Source organism: Silene latifolia, chromosome 11 (assembly GCF_048544455.1).
Source record: "Silene latifolia isolate original U9 population chromosome 11, ASM4854445v1, whole genome shotgun sequence".
NCBI lineage: Eukaryota > Viridiplantae > Streptophyta > Magnoliopsida > Caryophyllales > Caryophyllaceae > Silene > Silene latifolia.
This window is the reverse complement of record NC_133536.1, coordinates 121,645,979-121,668,816: the sequence shown is the minus strand read 5'-3', so window position 1 is coordinate 121,668,816 and position 22,838 is coordinate 121,645,979. Positions and strand designations below refer to the sequence as shown.

At 35.5% G+C, this 22,838-nt stretch overlaps 1 protein-coding gene across 1 annotated transcript; it reads left to right on the top strand.

The window, feature by feature from the left end:
• Nucleotides 1-4,826: 4,826 nt before the first annotated feature.
• Nucleotides 4,827-6,658, top strand: LOC141613903 (uncharacterized). The gene is made up of 2 exons (XM_074432646.1): nucleotides 4,827-4,977; nucleotides 6,105-6,658. Exons 1-2 carry the CDS (start codon nucleotides 4,827-4,829, stop codon nucleotides 6,656-6,658), a joined length of 705 nt encoding a protein of 234 aa, XP_074288747.1.
• Nucleotides 6,659-22,838: the final 16,180 nt, after the last annotated feature.

Sequence of the window (22,838 nt, the reverse complement as noted above, 5' to 3'; positions counted from 1 at the left end):
ATCATTTGGCACGTGTGAATCATGTCTCATTGGTAAGATGACTCGAATTTCCTTCAAAGGTGTTGGAATGCGCGCTGGCGACCTATTAGGACTCATACATACGGATGTGTGTGGACCTATGTCAATCACCGCACGAGAAGGCTATAGGTATTTCATCACTTTCACGGACGATTTAAGTAGATATGGCTATGTCTACTTAATGAAGCACAAAAGTGAATCCTTTGAGAAATTCAAGGAATACCGAGAATCGGGTACGAACCTCTTTGGGTAGACAGATTAAAACACTGCGATCGACCGTGGTGGCGAGTATCTTTCTCACGAGTTTGATCAACACCTCAAAGACTGGGGATTGCCTTACGCTTAACTCCACCGAACACCTCGGTTGAATGGTGTGTCCGAACGGAGAAATCGAACACTACTTGATATGGTTCGATCCATGATGAGTCACACCGTGTTGCCCGACTCATTGTGGGTTATGCTCTTCTCGTCACCGCTCTAATACTTACCGAAGTCCGTCTAAACCTCGTTGACAAGACTCCACAAGAACTATGGAAGGGAACGGTCCCTAACTTGTCCTTTATACGGGTTTGGGGCTGCGAGGCTTATGTCAAGTGGAGACACGAGGATAAGCTCGGCCCGCGATCGGTCAAGACATACTTTATAGGTTATCCTAAAGGAACACTTGGTCATTACTTTTATTCGCCAACCGAACAACGTGTATTTGTTGCGGCTAGTGCGACATTCTTAGAGAAGGAATTTCTCGAGAATGCAAAAAGTGATAGAACCTTCGAGCTGTCGGAGGTTCCAAAACCAAATACCGAGCAACCATTGGAGGAACCAATTCCTTCAATCCCTACATGCGTGAATATTCCCGAGGAACCTAGGAGGTCGGGAAGAGTCTCTATTCCTCCACACAGATACATTGGTATGGTCGAGGAACATGACATAGATGACATTCTACTCTTAACGAGTAGTGAACCCGCAACCTATAAAGGTGCCATGACCAGTTCTGACTCAAAGCTATGGCTTGAGGCCATGCAATCCGAGATGGACTCCATGTATGAGAACAACGTATGGGATCTTGTTGACTTACCTGCTAAGGTTCGTCCCCTTCAATGCAAATGGCTTTACAACATAAAGCATTCTGTGGAAGGTCAACAAGACATCTATAAAGCACGACTAGTTGCTAAAGGTTTCACCCAAGTGCCAGGTTTGCACTACGATAAAATTTTTGCACCCGTAGTCATGCTGCGTTCCATTCGGATTATCTTAGCGATTGCCGCTTTTCATGACTATGAAATTTGACAGATGGATGTGAAAACCGCCTTCTTAAACGGTTATTTGGAGGAAGAGTTGTACATGGTACAACCCGAAGGTTTCATCGATCCTGAACATCCTAAGAAAGTGTGCAAGCTTAAGCGTTCCATTTATGGACTTAAGCATGCTTCTAGGAGTTGGAATCATCGTTTCGACCAAGTGATAAAAGAAAATGGATTTACTCGATCGGTCGAGGAACCATGTATATATATCAAGTCGAGTGGGAGCAAGATTGTCTTCCTAATATTGTATGTCGATGACATACTCCTGATTGGGAATGATATACCTCTCTTAACTTCGGTAAATGTATGGTTGAAGAACCATTTCCAAATGAAAGATCTGGGTGAGGCACAAAGAATTTTGGGCATCCGTATCTATCGAGATAGATCACGTCGGATGTTATCTCTCAGTCAGGAGTCTTACATAGACAAGATCCTAGAGAGATTAAGCATGACTAACTCCAAAAAGGGGTTTCTCCCTATGGCTCCAGGGGTGCATTTGAGCAAGTCTCAAGCACCAGAGACACCGGAAGAGAAAGAGCGCATGACACAGATTCCTTATGCCTCGGCTATAGGATCAATCATGTATGCCATGATATGCACACGTCCGGACGTGGCATATGCATTGAGTATGACAAGTCGATTCCAACAGCATCCAGGTGAATCACATTGGATGGCTGTCAAGAACATTCTTAAGTACCTACGGAGGACTAAAGCTTGGGCATTGACTTATGGAGGCGATCAAAAGCTATGCGCAACCGGTTACGCAGATGCTAGCTTCCAAACGGATCGAGATGACTCAAAATCTCAGTCTGGATTCGTTTTTACTCTTAATGGCGATGCAGTCAGCTGGAAGAGTTCCAAACAAAGTGTTACAGCAGATTCTACGACTGAGTCCGAGTACTATGCCGCGTCTGAAGCTGCAAAGGAAGCGATATGGATGCGTCAATTCTTACAAGGACTATCCGTAGTGCCTAATTCGAATGACCCGATCACCATCTATTGCGACAATAGAGGTGCCATCTTCCAAGCTAAGGAGCCTAAGTCTAGCAACAAATCTAGACATGTACAACGGAAAGCTCATCTAATCCGAGATTACGTGGAGCAAAAGGAAGTAGTGATAGAAAAGATTGCTACAGATGATAACATAGCAGATCCTCTCACTAAACCATTACGACAAGATAAGCATGAAGGGCATGTTAATTCCATGGGAATTAAACGTGTTCCTGAGTTATAGTACTCTTTTATGGATTAGATTCATTCTCTTTTGTACTCTATACGACATCACCGTTTTGATATTTATATATTCTGTTTTTCATGTGGATTTGTACGACAATTTTGAACACCACAAAGTGAACTGAACAAACATTATATTTTTGGTCCTTAATTGCCCACATGAGCTGATAACTCTGGCAATTATTTTGTGACGTTGGTTGATGGTGGGTTCAACGAGCCATAAGTCAAAAGGTTGACTGACCAATCACAGAGGCGATTTATACGGATATCTCGTAGGACACAATTGTGACATCGACGTGGAGTCCTAAATGTTTTATAACATTCGGTGCCAGGTCGTGGATAGGACCTCCATGGTGATCCTAAGAGTTGATTCTTTTGACTATCGACTGTCTCTTGAGACTAAGGCAGATTTTGGGTGACTTTGGTTTCTTTCTCACGGTCATCCGTAACAGGGGGCCAAGTAGATTTTTTCTGGGTCATTTCATGTTGTGCTTAGATCGGAAGGAGTCGAGTTGAAGGAAATATTCAGCCTTTATCGGTACTCGATATTTCTCGGGGCCACTCGAGGAGTCAGAATCGAAATGCATGGCCATGCTCGAATACGAATTCGTTTTATCGGTTGAGTTACTCTCTAGTCGGGGAAACCACTCTAGATACGGATCGATTGTAAAATACGACCTTTGCGGATCCGGATCTGCAAATTGTTTTACATTGAGTGGGAGAAATTTTAAATGAATATGAGAATCGGTTATCGCACATACACTTGTACGGACAAGTGGGAGTTTGTTGGAGCCGTGTCCTCCAGTTAGTGCGGATAACGTTATCGCACATACACTTGTACGGACAAGTGGGAGTTTGTTGGAGCCGTGTCCTCCAGTTAGTGCGGATAACGTTATTGCACATACACTTGTACGGACAAGTGGGAGCTTGTTGGAGCTGGTGTCCTCTACAGTTAGTGCAATAACATTTAAATCTCTAAAAGGATCAAAGAGTATACTTTTGTATTATTATCAGTTGGTCCACGTTTATCAATAACGGTTGGCTTGCTAGATAAGTTTGACGTTATTGTCATACTGATGGCGGTGATCAACTGGTCCCTAAAAGTCACACCTATAGGATACGTTTGAGAGATGTGACGGTATGAAAATACAGTCATGTTGATGCCTAATTTGACTAAACAGTTAGTCGGAGTTATTGACTAATAATTAGTCAAACGCGATGTTGAGATATTTTATTTAATACGGATTAAATAATAATGGCTAAGGCGAATTAAACAGTTAATTCGTAAATTAAATATAAACGATTATATTTGATTAATGTATATTGAATAAATTATTTATACAATATTGTCATTATCGAACATGTATTAGTATATCGACTAATTCATGTTGCTAGACGATATTTTAATGACCGATAACCGATGACGATTTATAATAAAATCGCGTCATATACATTTAGCATTTTCTAGTCGGACCACGAGTTAAAATAAAGAGGAAGTGAAAGCCCACTTCCCCATGAGGCTCTCGGTTTGGCCGAACCAAGGAGAACAAAAGGAGAGCTTTCTCTCCTTTTGTAACCTAATCATTCATTTGCAAAAATATTAGGGTTTCAGAGCAAATTTCTCTGAAATTTCTAGATCTCACATCGGAAAAACTCACAACAACTCTCTCAATATTGCAAGTCAATTAGAGAGTATTTCTAGCACAAGAGGCATAGTCTCAGACGGTCTTGGGTGCAACGATTAGGAGGAAATCTACGTTGATTTCTATCTTAGGCCGAATTCTCAAGGACCCGAGGTTAATTCTTGTGCTTTATCGTTTTCTCTTGTATTTTTGTTTTATGACAATAATCACATGTTAAATTTTGCGTTATAGTCCTAAAATTTAAGGGTTTTATACGGATATTACCCCACACATAGTTAGTAAGACCTTAAGGGATTGGGATTTGAAACTGTCATAAGCTAAGTTTGCATTCAACAGGGCATCATCTACTGTAACTGGTCATAGTCCATTTGAGATAGTCTATGGGGTTAATCCATTCATGCCCTTAGATTTATCCAGTGTTCCAAGAGGGGGGATGAACTATGATACTAAGGCCAGAGTTGACCAAATGCTAATACTTCATGAATCGGTTAAGAAGCAGATTGAAAAGGCCAATGAAAGGTATAGGAAGGAGTCTAAGGTCCCTCAAAGGAAGAAGGAGTTCATGCCAGGTGATTTGGTCTAGATTCATCTAAGGAAGGAAAAGTTCCCAACTCGGAGAAAGAACAAATTAATGCCAAGAGCTGATGGCCCATTTGAAATTGTTGAAAAGATTGGATCAAATGCCTACAAGGTAGATTTACCAAGTGATTATGAGGTACATGACACTTTCAATATGGGAGATCTCAGTCCTTACTATGACTCAGATGATGAGGAGGCTACAGGCTTGAGGACAAGACTTGTTCATGAAAGGATTCAATAACCCTCTAATTAAACTCTTTAATTAATGATCTAAATTTCTCATTGATTTAGATCTTGATCTAGTGCATGCATAACATAATATAAATAGAAAAGTAAGAATAAAGTTCCTTACATTTGTAGAAATCGGTTTAGGGCACAAGTGAGGACTCCTTCTCACTTGTTCTTGAGATACAAGTTAATGGATGATCCTCCAAAATCCCAATAGTATAGATTCTCCTCTTGATGGCACCAAGACTACCCCTTAATTCTAATAACATATTAACTAGATATATCTATTAGAAGCCTTAAAATTTAATCTTAAAATTATTTCTTATTACTACCCTTTTGTGGGATTTATCTGTATGCATCCCTTTAAATTTAAGGATTATAACGAATTATAACGTGATGATTACGAGTCATAAAACTAAATTGCATAAACAAAAGCATAAAGGATTAAGAAATAACCTTCGGTCCTAGCAAAAACGGCCTAAGAACAATACCAAAGTTGATATTCGCCTATCAGTTGCACCCAAGACGATATGAGATATGCCCTTAACTTGTTACTAGAATCGATCCCTCAAATTTTCTGTAAAATTAGGGTTTTGTGTTTTGTTGAGATGAGAGGCAAGAATGAATTAAAAATTAGGTTAGAAAATTCACTCCTCTCTACCTCTTAAACCGTGTATGAGGGAAGATTAGGGTGGATTTTTCTTCTCCTAATTTTCGGCCCAAATACCGAAATAATAAGGAGTATAATTTCCTTATTTTCGGTTATTCCAAAAATGTATAAAATGTGTTAAATATAAATTGTCATCTAGTGAGGATCGATCCCATAACCTCTTGGTTTGAGTACCCTCACTATTACCACTATGACACATTCATCTTGTTGATTAAATATAACCGATTACATTTAATTACGAATTAACATATTAAGTCGTCCAAGCTTACATCATATACATTAATTGAATATAACTTATTATATTCAATTTACGAATTGATAGTTAATTCGTCTCAACCAATATTATTTAATCGCCATTAAATAATCGTCTCATCAACACATTGACTAACTGTTTAGTCATATAACCTGGGTTTGGAAAAAATGTCTGTAAAGTAAAAGAGATGCTCAAGGATGGCTTCCATGACAACAAATGGACCATGAGCACTAAAGGTTACTCCATCAAAGAAGGGCATGCTTGGCTTGCTCCTGATCAACCCACTCTGAATTGGACTAATATTATGTGGAATAACTGGAACATCCCTAAACACTCTTTGACTACCTGGCTGAGAATGAATGAAGGAATGAATGTGAAGAGCAAATTGTTCAGGTTTGGCTGCTGCACAGATGACTGGTGTATACTGTGCCAGAGACAGCCTGAAACTGTGGAGCATTTGTTTACGAGCTGTGTGTATTCTGTCAGAGTTCAGAGATGTCTGTTGCATTGGTTTGGAGGCACATTTACAACAGTAGACAGATTGAGTGCAGAAAACAGGAATACTTTGCAATGGAAGTTTAAGGTGGCCATGTTCAATGCTTATCACTATTTCATCTGGTTTCAAAGGAACAATGCCAGGATCAATGACTGGCTATCAAGACCTGAAGTTGTTGCTGTTCGAATAGAGGATGATATTAAGAGGAGGGTGAAAATGAAATGTAAGGCTTTGTAGATCAATCTGATCTCCTTTGGCTGCAAAATGTGATTTTGGTTTGACATGCTTGTAGTAGGATTTGATCCTAGAACCTCATGTAATTTTTTTTGATCTGATATATAATATACTCACATTACACCAAAAAAAAAACTGTTTAGTCATATAAGGCATCAATGTGATTACATTTCCATAACCACATCTCCCAAACACATCATTTAGGTGTGACCTTTAGGGACCAGTTGATCACCGCCATCTGTATGATAATAATGTCAAACTTTCTAGCAAGCCAACCGTTATTAGGTAATCGTTAATCAACTGATTAAATACGAAGTATACCCTTGTGAACCTGTAAGAGATTTACAAATGTTATCACACTAATTTGTGGAGGACACAAGCTCCAACAAACTCCCACTTGTCCTCACAAGTGTATGTGCGATAACCGATTCTCATATCCTAAAATTTCTCCCACTCAATGTAAAACAATTTGCAAATCCGTATTCACAAAGGTCGTATTTTACAAGCGATCATTATCAAGAGTGGTTTCCCCGACTAGAGAGTAACTTAACTGATAAACGAATCATCATTCGAGCATGGCCATGCATTTCAGTTACAACTCCTCGAGTGGCCCTCAGAAATAACTATACCTGATAAAGGTTGGATATTTTCCTCAACTCGAATCTTGCCGATGTAAGCACAGTATGAAATGACCCAGAAAAAATCTACTTAGCCTCCAGTTACGGCAGACCGTGAGAAAGAAACCAAAGTCACCCAAAAACTGCCTTAATCTCAAGAGACAGTCGATAGTCAAAAGAATCGACTCTAGGGACACAATGGATGTCCTATCCACGACCTGGCACCGAATGTTTTTAAACATTTAGGACTCCATTACGTTGTCACAAAAATTTGTCCTACGAGGTATCGTTATAATCTCGCATTTGTGATCGATCAGTCAACAGTTTGACTTATGGCTCGTTGAACCCACCATCAATCAACTGCACAATATAATAGCCAGAGTTATTAGCTCTTGTAGGCGATTACGGACCAAACAAAATATAATGTAATTCAGTTCACTTTGTATGCGTTCAAAGTTGTCGATAAATCCACATGAAAAACAAAATATTATAATAAAACGATGAAGTTATAAATAGTATATGAAAAAGATAATGTATCAAATGCATAATCAACTACTACAACTCAGGAACACGTTTAATTCCCATGGAAATAACGTGCCCTTCATGATTATCAAAATTCAACGGTTTAGTGAGAGGGTCCGCGATGTTATCATCCGTCGCAATCTTGTCAATCACTATCTCTTCTTGCTCCACGTAATCACGGATCAGGTGAGCTTTCCGATGTACATGTCTAGATTTGTTGCTAGACTTTGGCTCCTTAGCCTGGAAGATGGCACATCTATTGTCACAATAGATGGTGATCGAGTCACTCAAACTAGGAATATCGTAATCCTTGTAAGAATTGACGCATCCATATCGCTTCCTTAGCTGCTTCCGAAGCGGCATAGTACTCGGATTCAGTGGTAGAATCTGCTACAACACTCTGTTTGGAACTCTTCCAGCTGACCGCAGCATCATTAAGAGTGAAGACGAACCCGGACTGAGATTTTGAATCATCTCGATCCGTTTGGAAGCTAGCATCTGCGTAACCGATTGCGCATAGCTTAGTATCGCCTCCATAAGTCAATACCCTATCCTTAGTCCTCCGTGGGTACTTGAGGATATTTTTAAAAGCTATCCAGTGTGTTTCACCTGGATTCTTTTGGTACAAACTCGTCATACTCAATGCATATGCCACGTCTGGACGTGTGCATATCATGGCATACATGATTGATCCTATTGCAGATGCATAAGGAACACGACTCATGCGCTCAATCACTTCAGGCGTCGTGGGTGACTGAGACTTGCTCAACTGCATCCCAGACGTAATTGGAAGGTTCCCCTTCTTGGAGTTGGTCATGGTGAACCTTTCAAGAATCTTATCCAAATAAGACTCCTGACTAAGTGATAACGTCCGTCGTGATCTATCTAGGTAGATACGGATTCCCAAAATGCGTTGTGCCTCACCCAGATCTTTCATCTGGAAATGGTTCTTCAACCATTCTTTAACCGAAGATAGGAGAGGAATGTCATTCCCAATCAGGAGTATGTCATCGACATACAATATCAAGAATACAATCTTGCTCCCACTCGACTTGATATATAACCATGGTTCTTCGACCGATCGAGTGAAACCATACTCTTTTATCACCTGGTCTAAACGATGATTCCAACTCCGAGAAGCTTGCTTAAGTCCATAAATGGAACAGTTAAGCTTGCATACTTTCTTAGGATGTTCAGGATCTATGAAACCTTCGGGTTGCACCATGTACAACTCTTCCTCCAAATAACCGTTTAAGAAGGCGGTTTTCACATCCATTTGCCAAATTTCATAATCATGAAAAGCGGCAATCGCTAAGATTATCCGAATGGAACTTAGCATGACTACAGGTGCAAAAATCTCATCATAATGTAATCCGTGCACTTAAGTGAAACCTTTTGCCACTAGTCGTGCCTTATAAGTATCTGGTTGCGCGTCTACAGAAAGCTTTATTTTGTAAAGCCATTTGCACTGTAGAGGTTTTACCTTATTAGGTAAATCAACTAGATCTCATACGTTATTCTCATACATGGAGTCCATCTCGGATTGCATGGCTTCGAGCCATAGCTTTGAGTCGGAAAAGACCATAGCACCTTTATAGGTAGCGGGTTCATTACTCTCTAGGAGTAAACGTCATTCTCCTCGACCATACCAATGTATCTGTCCGGAGGATAAGAGACTCTACCCGACCTCATAGGTTCCTTAGGAATACTAACCGTATCATCAGTTGGAGGAACAACTTCCTCCATCTGTTCCTCGGTTGTTGGTTCTGGAATCTCCGACAGCTCGAAGGTTCTATTACTTGTCTTGTTCTCGAGAAATTCTTTCTCTATGAACGCCGCACTAGCCGCAACAAAAACTCGATGTTCGGTAGGAGAATAGAAGTAATGACCAAATGTTCCTTTTGGATAACCTATAAAGTATGTTTTGACCGATCGCGGGCCGAGCTTATCCTCGTGTCTCCACTTGACATAAGCCTCGCAGCCCCAAACCCGAATAAAGGACAAGTTAGGTACCGTTCCCTTCCACATTTCATATGGAGTCTTGTCGACAGCTTTAGTCGGACTTCGGTTAAGTATAAGAGCGGCTGACAAAAGAGCAAAACCCCATAATGAATCAGGCACTACCGTGTGACTCATCATGGATCGAACCATGTCAAGTAAGGTTCGATTTCTCCATTCGGACACACCATTTAATTGAGGTGTTCCAGGTGGAGTTAACTGCAAAACGATTCCAGAGTTTTTAAGGTGTTGATCAAACTCATTTGAAAGATATTCGCCACCCTGATCTGAACGGAGTGCTTTAACCTTTCCACCCAGTTGTTTTTCAACCCTGTTCTGGTATTCCTTTAATTTCTCAAATGACTCACTTTTATGCTTCATTAAGTAGACATATCCGTATCTACTCAAATCATCCGTGAAAGTGATAAAATATCTATAGCCATCTCTAGCGGTAATTGACATAGGTCCACAAACATCAGTATGTATGAGTCCTAATAGGTCACTAGCGCGCATTCCAACACCTTTGAAGGAAATTCGAGTCATTTTGCCAATGAGACATGATTCACACGTGTCGTATGTAGAAAATTCGAATGCGGGAATAGTCCCATTATCGACGAGTTTCTTTACGCGTTTCTCATTTATGTGTCCCATTCGACAATGCCATAGATATGTTTGATCTTTGTCACCAACCTTTAATTTCTTATTATTCATGTGTAATACTTCCGTGGTTTGATCTAAGATGTAAATTCCATTCATGGAAACCGCTTTACCATAAATCATTTCATTGAAAGAGAAAATACAGCTATTATCCTTTATTAAAAATGAAAATCCGTCTTTATCAAGTACGAAAACTGAAATAATGTTCTTAGACAAACTGGGTATATAGTATCAGTTATTTAAAAATAACTTAAAACCACTAGGGAGTTGGATTACATATGTTCCCTTCGAGACAGCAGCAACTCTGGCTCCATTCCCGACTCGCAGGTCCACATCACCCTTTCCGAGAGGTGTGATGTTTCTTAGGCCCTGCAAATGATTACACAGATGAGAACCACAACCAGCATCAAGTACCCAAGTTCCGAAACTTGCATGGTTAATCTCAATCATATGAATATAAGATGACATACCAACAGGAACGACGCGGCCTGCTTTGATGTCCTCACGGTAGACGGGACAGTTCCTCCTCCAATGTCCAGTCTTGTGACAATGGTGGCACTCAATGTCACCGCCCTTGCTCTTTGCCTTGCCCTGTGAGCCACTAGTCTCACCGAGCCCACTCTTACTGTTTCCTGGCTTCTTGAATTTTGGCTTACCTACAGTTAGGTCGCCTGGAGCTTTGTCCTTACCTTTACCCTTGTTAGAAATCGTGAGAACATCCTGCTTCATGCTCCCACTCAATTTCATATCCTTCTCGGTCTGTACAAGAAGGGAGTGTAGCTCATGAGGACTCTTTTTCAAGTCATTCATGTAGTAGTTCGCCCTAAAAAGGGCAAAACCATCGTGAAGAGAATGAAGCATTCGGTCAATGACAATGCTATCACTGATTTTGCAATCAAGTGCCTCCAACTTCTCAACATTCTCAATCATGTTAAGAATGTGTGGGTTAACAGGTTGGCCCTTTTGGAGTTTCGCATCAAAGAAGCGACAGGTATGCTCATAAGTAACGATCCTCGGTGCTTTTGAGAACTCGTTAATGAGCGTGGTGAAAATCTTGTTCGCACCTTGGGCAATGAAGCGTCTCTGCAAATTGGTTTTCATTGCAAAGATGAGTACGTTCTTTATCGCACCCGCTTCCATAACGAAATCACTATAAGCAAGTGACTCGTTAACTCCCGCATTGGGGCCTGGGTTTACCGGTATTGACTCAGTTAAGTACTTGAGCTTACCGTCAGCAATGGCAGCATTCCGTAGTGATGCCTCCCAGTCCGCAAAGTTGGACCCATCATTCTTCAGTCGCGTGTACTGATTCATGTTGTCCATAAAAACTTTCAGCCAGTATTCGCGTCCAAGTGTGGCACTAGGCATTGGGATTTCGTTATTTCCAGCCATTTGTTGTAACAGTAAAATAAACGTGTTCTAAACTGCGAAAAGAAGAATAAATAATAAGCATGTGCATCGATTTTAATTTAAGTCTAATGAACTAGTGTCATAACGCGAAGACTCAAAACATTTATACAATTGACCTTCCTCAAGAATTATATAAATGATCCCAAGACTCAATTATCTCAGAAATTGATAAGCCAACCTTTTGGCTAATTCTCTTTATTAGAATTCTTGGTCGATAAATTTCTGTAAATTCTATCTTTAGTCCATCATAATCACGAGAAACTCTTCGGACTATAATGTTGAGATAAACTAAGTCACCACAAACTACTTACCCAACGTAGAAGGGGTCATATTATGCCTACCGACGAAGAAGGGATTCATAGTTGTTTGCCCTTATAAAGACTAATCTCAATTTCCGTTTTAGAGGAAGATCCCATCAACTTTATTTTAATTCATTTTAAGTGAACTAATATCTAGCATGCGTGAATGAATAAACTAAGGTGATGGCTTAATAAACATGTGACATCTGTATGTCTATGAAAACTAACATACAACCTATATGTGTCAATTTTCATGCATTTTAGTAGGTGGTTTGGTTTTAGGCGGAATATGGTGCAATAACTAGCATGTGAATGAAAAGCAATAAGAACGGTAAAACGTAAAAAAAAAGTCCTAGTGTGGCCTATCCTATCAAAATGAACATAAATACAACTTTGGAATCCAACCATGGACCCGAGAAGCTTGTCTTGATGTTCCATCTTGATCCATGTAGCGGGAGTGAGTTCCAATCTCCATCTTTAGTCTTCTTTGAAAATTACAATAAATAAATTTACATAATAAACCTATTTATTACATTCTAATTTCAAAACCCAAAAACTAAAGAAAAATAAAGGAGATTCGAGATCTCAAATTACATTAAAAATTATGTTTCCATCATTACGAAAACATAATTTGACTAAGGCCACACTAAGTATTACAAATTACAACCGATTGCAAAAATTACGTAAATAAAACCATTCAACGATTCATTCAACAAAAATAAAAGCATCAACTAAAAATAAATTAAACATACAAGACATAATTCTTTAATTATGTAGATTAATTTTATCCAAACCACCTATTTAATTGATCAAATTAAGTGACAATTCCTCAATTAATCACATTAATTTCAATCTTAATTCATATTAAACTTGTAATAAGAATTTAATCCATCAATATTTTAAACTGCTTTAAAATAATTAGGTATCTATTAATTATGAACCGCTTCACAATAATTAATTTGCCAAAACAAAACAAAAATAAAAACCCCTTTTTTTTAAATTGTCTCGGCAAAACAAAAAAAAACAGATTTTTTTTGTTTTTTTTTTTAATTCTGCCCAGTCGTGATCAGTAACAGAAACGAAAAAAAAAAAAATTTTTTATCTTTTCTCGGCTGAAAAACCGAAACAAAAATAGAAACCTTATTTTTTAATTGTCTCGGCCTAAAAACACAGCCCTTAATCTTTTTTTTTCTTTTCTTTGCGGCTGAAAAAAAACTAAACAAAAAAAATTTTCTTTTGAAAAACCGCCGCACTCAACGATCGGAAAAACGAACATTTGTTAAAAGTTGCTATTAACAAGATTGGCATATACAACTTATAATTTATATACATATTCAAACTAGATTATTCAAATTTAACATGTTAAAAGAATATCTAAATCATGATATAACCGATTATCATAATTGATTTGAACTTTTGTTAAATTAAGTTATATGCCAAAAACAGCAAAAACAATTCATCAATCCGACAAAAAAAAAAAGATTTCCATTTACATCTCGATTTATAAAATCGAAACATCTACAAATTATCATAATTATTAACTTAACTGATTAAAACAACAATATGAAAATCAAATGGAAATAAAACAACAACAAAAAGACGCAACAATCGGCTGTAAAAAAAAATTCTTCACGGCTCAAAAAAAATTTCAGCCGATTATATTTTTTTTTTTCGGAAACCCTAATTATTGTTTACAAACAATTTTATGAGAATCATCAAAATTAAAATTCGTGGCCTTGGCTCTGATACCACTTGTGGGATTTATCTGTATGCATCCCTTTAAATTTAAGGATTATAACGAATTGTAAAGTGATGATTACGAGTCATAAAACTAAATTGCATAAACAAAAGCATAAAGGATTAAGAAATAACCTTCGGTCCTAGCAAAAACGGCCTAAGAACAATATCAAAGTTGATATTCGCCTATCAGTTGCACCCAAGACGATATGAGATATGCCCTTAACTTGTTACTAGAATCGATCCCTCAAATTTTTTGTAAAATTAGGGTTTTGTGTTTTTTTTAGATGAGAGGCAAGAATGAGTTAAAAATTAGGTTAGAAAATTCACTCCTCTCTACCTCTTAAACCGTGTATGAAGGAAGATTAGGGTGGATTTTTCTTCTCCTAATTTTCGGCCCAAATACCAAAATAATAAGGAGTATAATTTCCTTATTTTCGGTTATTCCAAAAATGTATAAAATGTGTTAAATATAAATTGACATCTAGTGAGGATCGATTCCATAACCTCTTGGTTTGAGTACCCTCACTATTACCACTATGACACATTCATCTTGTTGATTAAATATAACCGATTACATTTAATTACGAATTAACATATTAATTCGTCCAAGCTTACATCATATACATTAATTGAATATAACTTATTATATTCAATTTACGAATTGACAGTTAATTCGTCTCAACTAATATTATTTAATCGGCATTAAATAATCGTCTCATCAACACATTGACTAACTGTTTAGTCATATAAGGCATCAATGTGATTACATTTCCATAACCACATCTCCCAAATACATCCTTTAGGTGTGACCTTTAGGGACCACTTGATCACCGCCATCTGTATGATAATAACGTCAAACTTTCTAGCAAGCCAACCGTTATTAGGTAATCGTTAATCAACTGATTAAATACGAAGTATACCCTTGTGAACCTGTAAGAGATATACAAATGTTATCAAGCTAATTTGTGGAGGACACAAGCTCTAACACCTTTTGGTAATCAAAATGAATATAAGATTTTTTGAACAATTATATTCTAAAACTTTATTTTAGAGAGATGAGAGAAGTAAGAGAGATTTTCTAAAAAAAATGTAAGAATGAATTTAAGAATAAGAACAATTCTTATTCTTGTAGTGGGGGTGGTAAAACCGATGGGAGGGGTGGCCAAGGGAGCCAATGCATGCCCATTCTCTTTTTAGAATTGTTTCTATCAAAGGAACTAGGGTGTAGTCTAGGTATAGATGTTAATCATTGTGTTTTCTATAATATAAAAACTGTTAGGTTCATATACCTATTATTAGACTCTTCTAATAGTGAACTAATTAACTTCTTAACTAGTTTTGGAACCCGTGAAAATCACGAGATCGTTAATAATTTATTGTTTTAATCGGCTTAAAGATTATGCAATACAAATGTTTTTCTTAACCAACAAATATTTAAGCGTTAGTTTAATTTCTCTTTATTGATTAAATGAATTAGAGTTTTTGCACCTGTAATTATAGATGGATAGTGAAAATAATTGCATATTTGATAAAAAAAAAGTTGCTTAAGGTAACATTTTAAAATTATTGTGTATGTGATGCAAGTACGAACTAAATTTTCAGTACCTAATAATGAATATACTTGTATATTACAACAATTTTATATTCCCTCAATTTCAATGGATTGTATACTTTTAAAAAATATATGTCATATTTTAAAAATATGTAGAATGCCCTGTAACACCAACTAAGTAAAAAATCAAATATTTGTGTCACAAATTATTTTCGCGTACAATAGATTTATGGAAAATAGTAAGAGAGTGAAGTAAAAGAGTATAACTTTAGAATTTCGAACAATTATTGGTAAAAATGAGCAAAATTAGTTATGCATCTTATGAATGACACACATAACAAATATTTAGTCTATACAATATGTCACATAGGCACTTCCACTTTGTTCAACCTAAAATATAAATAAATAAACATTCTTATACATTGTAAAAATAATTAGCTACAACTCAAAAATATCTCCTTAAACTATATTGGCAAAAATGTCTAAGCTTATTGACTTACTTGTATAATATTTTACACACTTTGAGTTATTTGATTTGTGACTAATTGAAGTCTTAACAAAAAAAATTAAGGAAAAAAAGGTGTTACGTGCAACAAAGATAAACTGGGTAGAATTCACAAACTTTTGACAAAAAATCTTCCAAGAATTGGCGGATGTAATGTCTTATGTGGCTTCATTGAGATTTATACTACTATATGTAATTATACATACTACATAGTATAAAAGGAGTATCTGCCAAAAAAATAAAAAGCCAATCAAACTATAATAATGAAATGTAAAGTGAAATAATTAATTTAATTCTGTAGAATGATCTACAATTAAATAAGAATATAAAATATATTGTAGCTACGTAAAGTTGTTATAAAGTCAAGTTGAAATGATTAATTCAATATGTGAACCTAATAATTTTGAATTGAGTGTGGAAACTTAAAGATGAAAAATCTTCAAAATAAACAAAAGTGTTTAAGGTAGAGAAGTCGAAACATTGTGGTAATGCAAGTGATGATAATTGAAGACAAAAATATGATAATGTGTATAGGTAGTATAAATGAGGAGGGGGGAAGCCAAAAAATCAACTAAGAAAGGATTTAGATGTCAAATTAGTAGAGTAAATTAATTATTAATTATTAATAGTTATAAAGATGAGAGGAAACTAAAAAGTTTATTGACATTTACATTCTTTTGTACAACATAATTTTTATTTTTATTTTCACTAATTATATGCATGTGACACATCACAATTCAAGATGACTTTTGATAGGAGACATTACTTAGTGAAATTCTTAGTTTTATCTTTTTAAAATATTGTATAGATTTTCCGTGAAAATCACGTGACTTTTCTAGCTCGTCATTAATAATTATTTGCTCCTGTGAATTTTTATTTTATTTTATTATAGTGTCTTGATACTTACATCATTCTTTATTGTTTATTTCTTATTGCATCATGTTTATATTATTCTTATTTGTTATCCATAGCCAAATGATATTGTATTTACTCGACATTTAAATGATATTTTTTCTAGTTTATAACTTTATTAAAATGATGATATCATAAAAATAGTAAGTAACATCAACCATAGTTATATTTTATGTTTGAAAATAACAATTATATTGAAAAATTAAACTATTCTTCACTCATTTTCACTTAACCGTTGTAACATTTAATCAAATAAAAAAAATTAAATGAGATGGATATAATAGATCGAGATAAAAACAACATCTATATTACTGCAATATTCTCACTTCAAAAATTCAAAAAAAAATATGTTACTATTTGATAGTCAAAGTACGAGCAAAATATAAATTTTATTCAATACATATGTAATATGTTGTTAATCCCAACAAATTCTACACATTATTAATTAATGAATACATTAAAAAAAAAATCCAAAACATTACATTGTTCTTAAGAATGTGTGAGACAAAAATGTTAAGAGTACAATTTGGTCAAGCTAGAGTTTCATTCACCAAAGTTGGACATTCTTTCGCCACAATGGATGGTGATAATCGATCATCGATCATCAATAATCTCAAGTGTCATCATCAACATTCGACAACACCAAAAACGAACAATACGATACAAATGCTTGTTAATTATATATTCTCTTTTCTTCTATTTTTCTCTTATCTCTTCATTTCTCGTTCATTTCATTCCAATTCACCACAAAAGAAAGATAGTTTTTTTTTTTAAAAGTTCAATCAAATGAAAACAAATAGGTAAGCTAGATTCTCATCTACTAATCTTATTTTATAGGTAAAATTTGTTGATGGTTTCATCATTATGCAATATGAAAAGTTTGGTTAAAGTGGAATAAATTCTAATTATGAAATAAAGTAATGTTTGGAAGATGAAAGTTTACATAGGATAAATGATTATAATATATTGATTACTACTTTGTCTTTTTGTATTTTGTTTTTAATTTATTTTTTCATTAATTTTTGATCTAGCATATAATTGTAACTACTCAATCTAGCATTTTTATGTTATTGTATAACTTGTATTGCATCACGCGTCTTTCTATTAGCTACTCAATCTAGGCTTTTTATATTATTGTATAGATATGTGTTCTTTAGATCTAGTGCATGCATAGCAAAATAAGAGATTAATAAGGAAAAAAAATGTCCCTTACATTGTTGAGTGGCTCGAAAATAAGGGCACAAATAAGGTCACTTTCCTTATTTGTTCTTGAGCTATAATGTGTTGGACGATCCTCCAAAATCCCAATGTAGAGATCCTCATTTGATTGCACCCAGGACTAATCCCTTAAAGTAGTATATTAATTAACTAGATTAATATAGTAGTACCCTTAAAATAGATTCTAATATTATCACTATTACTACACTAGTAATCTAATATTGTGATTAGAATTGATCAACAAAATTTCTTGTTTTCTAAAAACTTGTTTTAGAGAGAAGTGGGAGAGTTAAGCAAAAATGTGCATGTAAGATGATTTTATGAATGTAAAAATGAGAACAAATTCTCATATGGAGGAGGAAGTGGCCGGGTAGCTTATGGCCAAAAGAGCATCTTGCTTTTTCTTTTTGCTCTTATCAAAATATAGACTTGTAAGGCTATGTGTAGATTAGGCATCATTAACTTATTTTATCTCATAAAATAATTCACCCACTAACACCAATCATCCTCATTATTTTGGTCCATATACATAAAATGGACTACCATTTTATTTTGTCAATTTGTCACTTGTCACACAATATGTCACATGTAGTATGTTACATGTTATTAATTAATTTAATGCATATTTATCAAATAAATATCATTATATAAATTAATTAAATTACATACAACAAATTGACTAGTGCTTCTTGATCACATAAATAAAATGAGTCATATAATTATAATTCACAACGTATTGTAATTATAATTAACCATTCATTCTTATCTCAATTGTTTCACAAACAATAATCAATATTAGTAATAAAGTATTTCAATTACTAAAATAAATCTTATTTAATCCAATTACAATAAGATATAAATATTCTCTCTCACAATTGAATTGTTCAATTTTAAGTAATTGATTAACTTGTATCGTCATACAATTAATCAATTTGACTATTAAGGGAATTGTCCTTTAGGTGTGACCTTAAGGGATCAACTTATCACCACCGTCAAACAACAGTAATGTCTGACTCTAGTTAGCTGATCATTACTGATTAATGTTGATCAGTTGACTATTTAAATGAATCATCCCTTACGTATTCTTAATATAAGATTTAAACATGTGATCGCACTATTGTTGAGGACACATACTCCAACAATCTCCCACTTGTCTGAGACAAGTGTGCGTCACCAATTCTCTTGTCCTATTACAATCTCCCACTCAATGCAAGGTGTCTCGCAGGCCGTACTTGCATTTGATCATATCTTGAGTGGTTTCCTCGATCTGGAGAGTAACTGTCTGACCGGAATTATCTACCGTAGATACCTTCCGAGCGTGGCCACGCATTTTCAGTTCACTACTCCTCGAGTGGCCTTGAGATTTCAAATAACCCTGATAAGGGGGTGGACAATTCCTATCGCACTATTCCCTTTGTTTAGCCACAATTCATCATAACCCAAAATATACTCATTTGACCTCAGTTACGACAGTCGTAGAGCATAAATCAAAGTCAATCAGAAATTTGTGCCAACTTGGGCGAATAGTCTCTAGTCAAAAGAATTGACTCATAAGAATACTATAACAGCTCTTGCCACGACCAGGCTTTATGAATTACCAGAACTCTATAAGCGGTCACTGTCCGACAGAGTGTCCCATACAGTCTACCTATGTGATCGACTAGTCATCCCATATGACTCTATGGCACTTGAACTTGCCATCAATCGCATCACACTCTAGTCACTTCGAGACGTCACCTCCTTCAAGTAACCAGGGGCGTATACTATGTCAATCCAGTTCACTTTAGCGGGGTTCAATTTGACTCAACAACCCATTTGGATATAACAAAGTAATGGGTGAATTTAATAAAACTCAAACGATAAAGGCGATTATCATATATGAATACTCAATACACTATTACTACTTCATATCTTATAATCTTTAGTGTACCTTTTACACTTGTTGAAATGCAATAAAAGCTTGGCAAGTGGATATCCATATATTCCAACTTTATTAATTGCTATTTCCTTCTATTCAATGTTATTTCTAATAACATGAATTTTATCTAAGTATATGTCTAGTCTTCTTACTAGACTTGGGATCTTTAACTTGAAAGATGCTCCCACTGTTATCACATAACTTGTGATAAAGTCATTTGCAGAGGGATTCACTCTTATTCCCTACGTTGACCATTTTATCACAATTTACTTAGATTTCTTTTGTAGGATTTGCAATGGTCGAAACTAAAACACTTTTCTAGTCTCTTACTCTTAAGCCAATAAAAACAGCCTAGGATTTCAACAAATCCTTATCGGTTTGGAAACTAAAGTTTGTGCAACCCTTCAACACACAACGTAGTTTATCATCCAAACATATGAAGGAATCCTTAATTCTTCTCAAGAATCTCAAAGATGTTCTTTAAGGCTTTCACAAGCCCATCATTGGAATTAACTTGTTATTGACTTATTATGCTCTAAGCATATGTTACATCATGTCATGTGCGTCTGTTGGCATACATGATCGTTCTAATGGCGAAAACATTAGCAAACGATTTCATGTGATCGACAACTTAATAGGTTCAATGAATGACTATGACTCCATCATAGCAATTCCACTTTCATCAACATGAATAACCTACTCAACCTTGTTGATGTTAAACAGATATGAAAGATCTTATCATCATAAGACTCTCAACTCTATGCCAATATTCTCTCACATAGATTCAGAATTCTAGAATACATCTCACCTTTTCCTAGTCTCCTAATCACTCTTTCACAGAAGAGAGCATTGGTACTTTATTCTCAATAAGTAATATGTTATCAACATATACGACATGGAAAAAATAATTCTTGCTCCCACTTAACTTTATGTTTAAACATGATTCTTCAATCATGTGAATGAAACCATTTTCAATTATCACATGAACGAAAAGTATAATCCTTTGATGCTTGCTTAAGACCATTCCAGGATCACTTAAGAAATCTTTGCATAATATGTTCGGATTCTTAGATCTTTATCTAAGGTTTTGTGTTCCAAACACATCCTTCTCTAAATTCCCATTTTAGAAAAGCGAATTTTTAATATCATTTGCCATTTTTCATCAAAATGAAATGTGGCAATTCCTAACATGATTTATCTTGATTAACAACTTCATGTCAATCTATGCTCTTAGGTACTCTAAAGCTCTATTCACTTTAAGAAGACCATTGCTTTAAAGTAAATCTACTCTTGAGTAACAATCTTTGGATTGTAATGCTATGGCTTGTATGCAACAAGGTCGATTTGGGACAAGGTCATAATACCATTACTTTCAAAAAGCAACATTTTAACAATAAGACATATGTGCTATACTCCCACTAAACTATACTCCCACTCTATGTTTATAGATTATAGTTCCATTACTTTCAAAAAGTAACACAATAACTATAAGTCATGTTTGTGACGATCTAATGTACTCCCACTCTATCTCTTAGAAATACATCTATATTCTTAAGAGATAGCTTTGTGAGTTACAAACATATATGGCGAAGTAATTGGAAGTTTGTCTAGACTGACGTGTTAATTAGCACATAAAAGATCAGCTCTATCTTGGCAGTTTGATTCATGTAATATACGAGCTTGATCAATGTCATATGTTAAATAGACTCTCTATTTTAGGTATCTCCTGGGTTGACCATTCGTTTTTTAATAACGTGTCCGTTTTGGATTGCAAATTACCAAAATTGAGTTTGATAACTCAAACCGACTCATATTAGTTTGATCTTATGGATAGTGACCCAAGGTCATAATCCACATTTAATAAATCCTGACCAATGCCAAAGCATAATTCTCTAATCGTATCATTGTCATACTCGGAGCACTTTTCATCGAATGATTGGAGCCATGAATTAATGGTTATTGGTGTAAGAGTATTAGATGAATCCATTGCGTATAAATAACTACAAAAACGGAAATGAAGGAAATAATTAACATCTATCGTTTTAATAATACTTGTAAACATTTTAAACAAGTTTTAAGCATTTATATAGTGACCTCTACCCAACTATTATAAATGATCCCGAGATCCAAATTCATATCAATTCGGGCACGGTGAGCCGATTCATCCCTTATCAATATAATTCGGTGGATTAACTCTTTAATCGATTCTACTTCTAGAACTCTCGGACGATAAAATTACTTTAATATTTATCTTTAGCCCGGAACACATGCGACTACGGTCACGAATACTTCCGTTGAGCTCAATCCAAATTTCGATGTAATAACATTTTATTACCCAACGTAACAAGTTTAGCACCCCGGTGAGCCGAGCCTACTTCCTTATGAAATTGGGACTCATGGTTTCCACTATTTGGTAAGGCTAATTCTCAATTATTATTTAATGAGAGGTCTTGTCAATTTATTATCTATCACGTTTTAAGTGAACTAAAGTGGTGAACTACGATAATTATAATTGACACGGTCGATGACTCGATATGATATGCATGTGTTGTTATGGCGATTTGGCAATGCATACAACATATTAAAATAAATGCAAAGCAATAATAATAAGTTCCTAGTATGACCTTCCTAAAATAGAAAATCAAATAATCTATTACATATTCGGAAACCAAATCCTTTGATCCCTTGAATCTTCAAGTGGCACGTCTCCCAAGAACACCGTCTTCGTCGGAACGTCTTTCCGAATGGCACCGTCTTTGAAGAAATTCCATGATTACAAATAATAATAAAAATACAAAGCTATTTCTATTATACATTTGTAATATGAAAAACTAG

What these genes read in the sequence shown, in the direction of transcription:
- LOC141613903 (XM_074432646.1), top strand. Translation starts at nt 4,827, where the DNA reads ATGCCAAGAGCTGATGGCCCATTTGAAATTGTTGAAAAGATTGGATCA. An exon ending in AGATGATGAGGAGGCTACAG is followed by an intron (nt 4,978 to 6,104) that starts GCTTGAGGACAA and finishes ATGTCTGTAAAG; the next exon opens with TAAAAGAGATGCTCAAGGAT.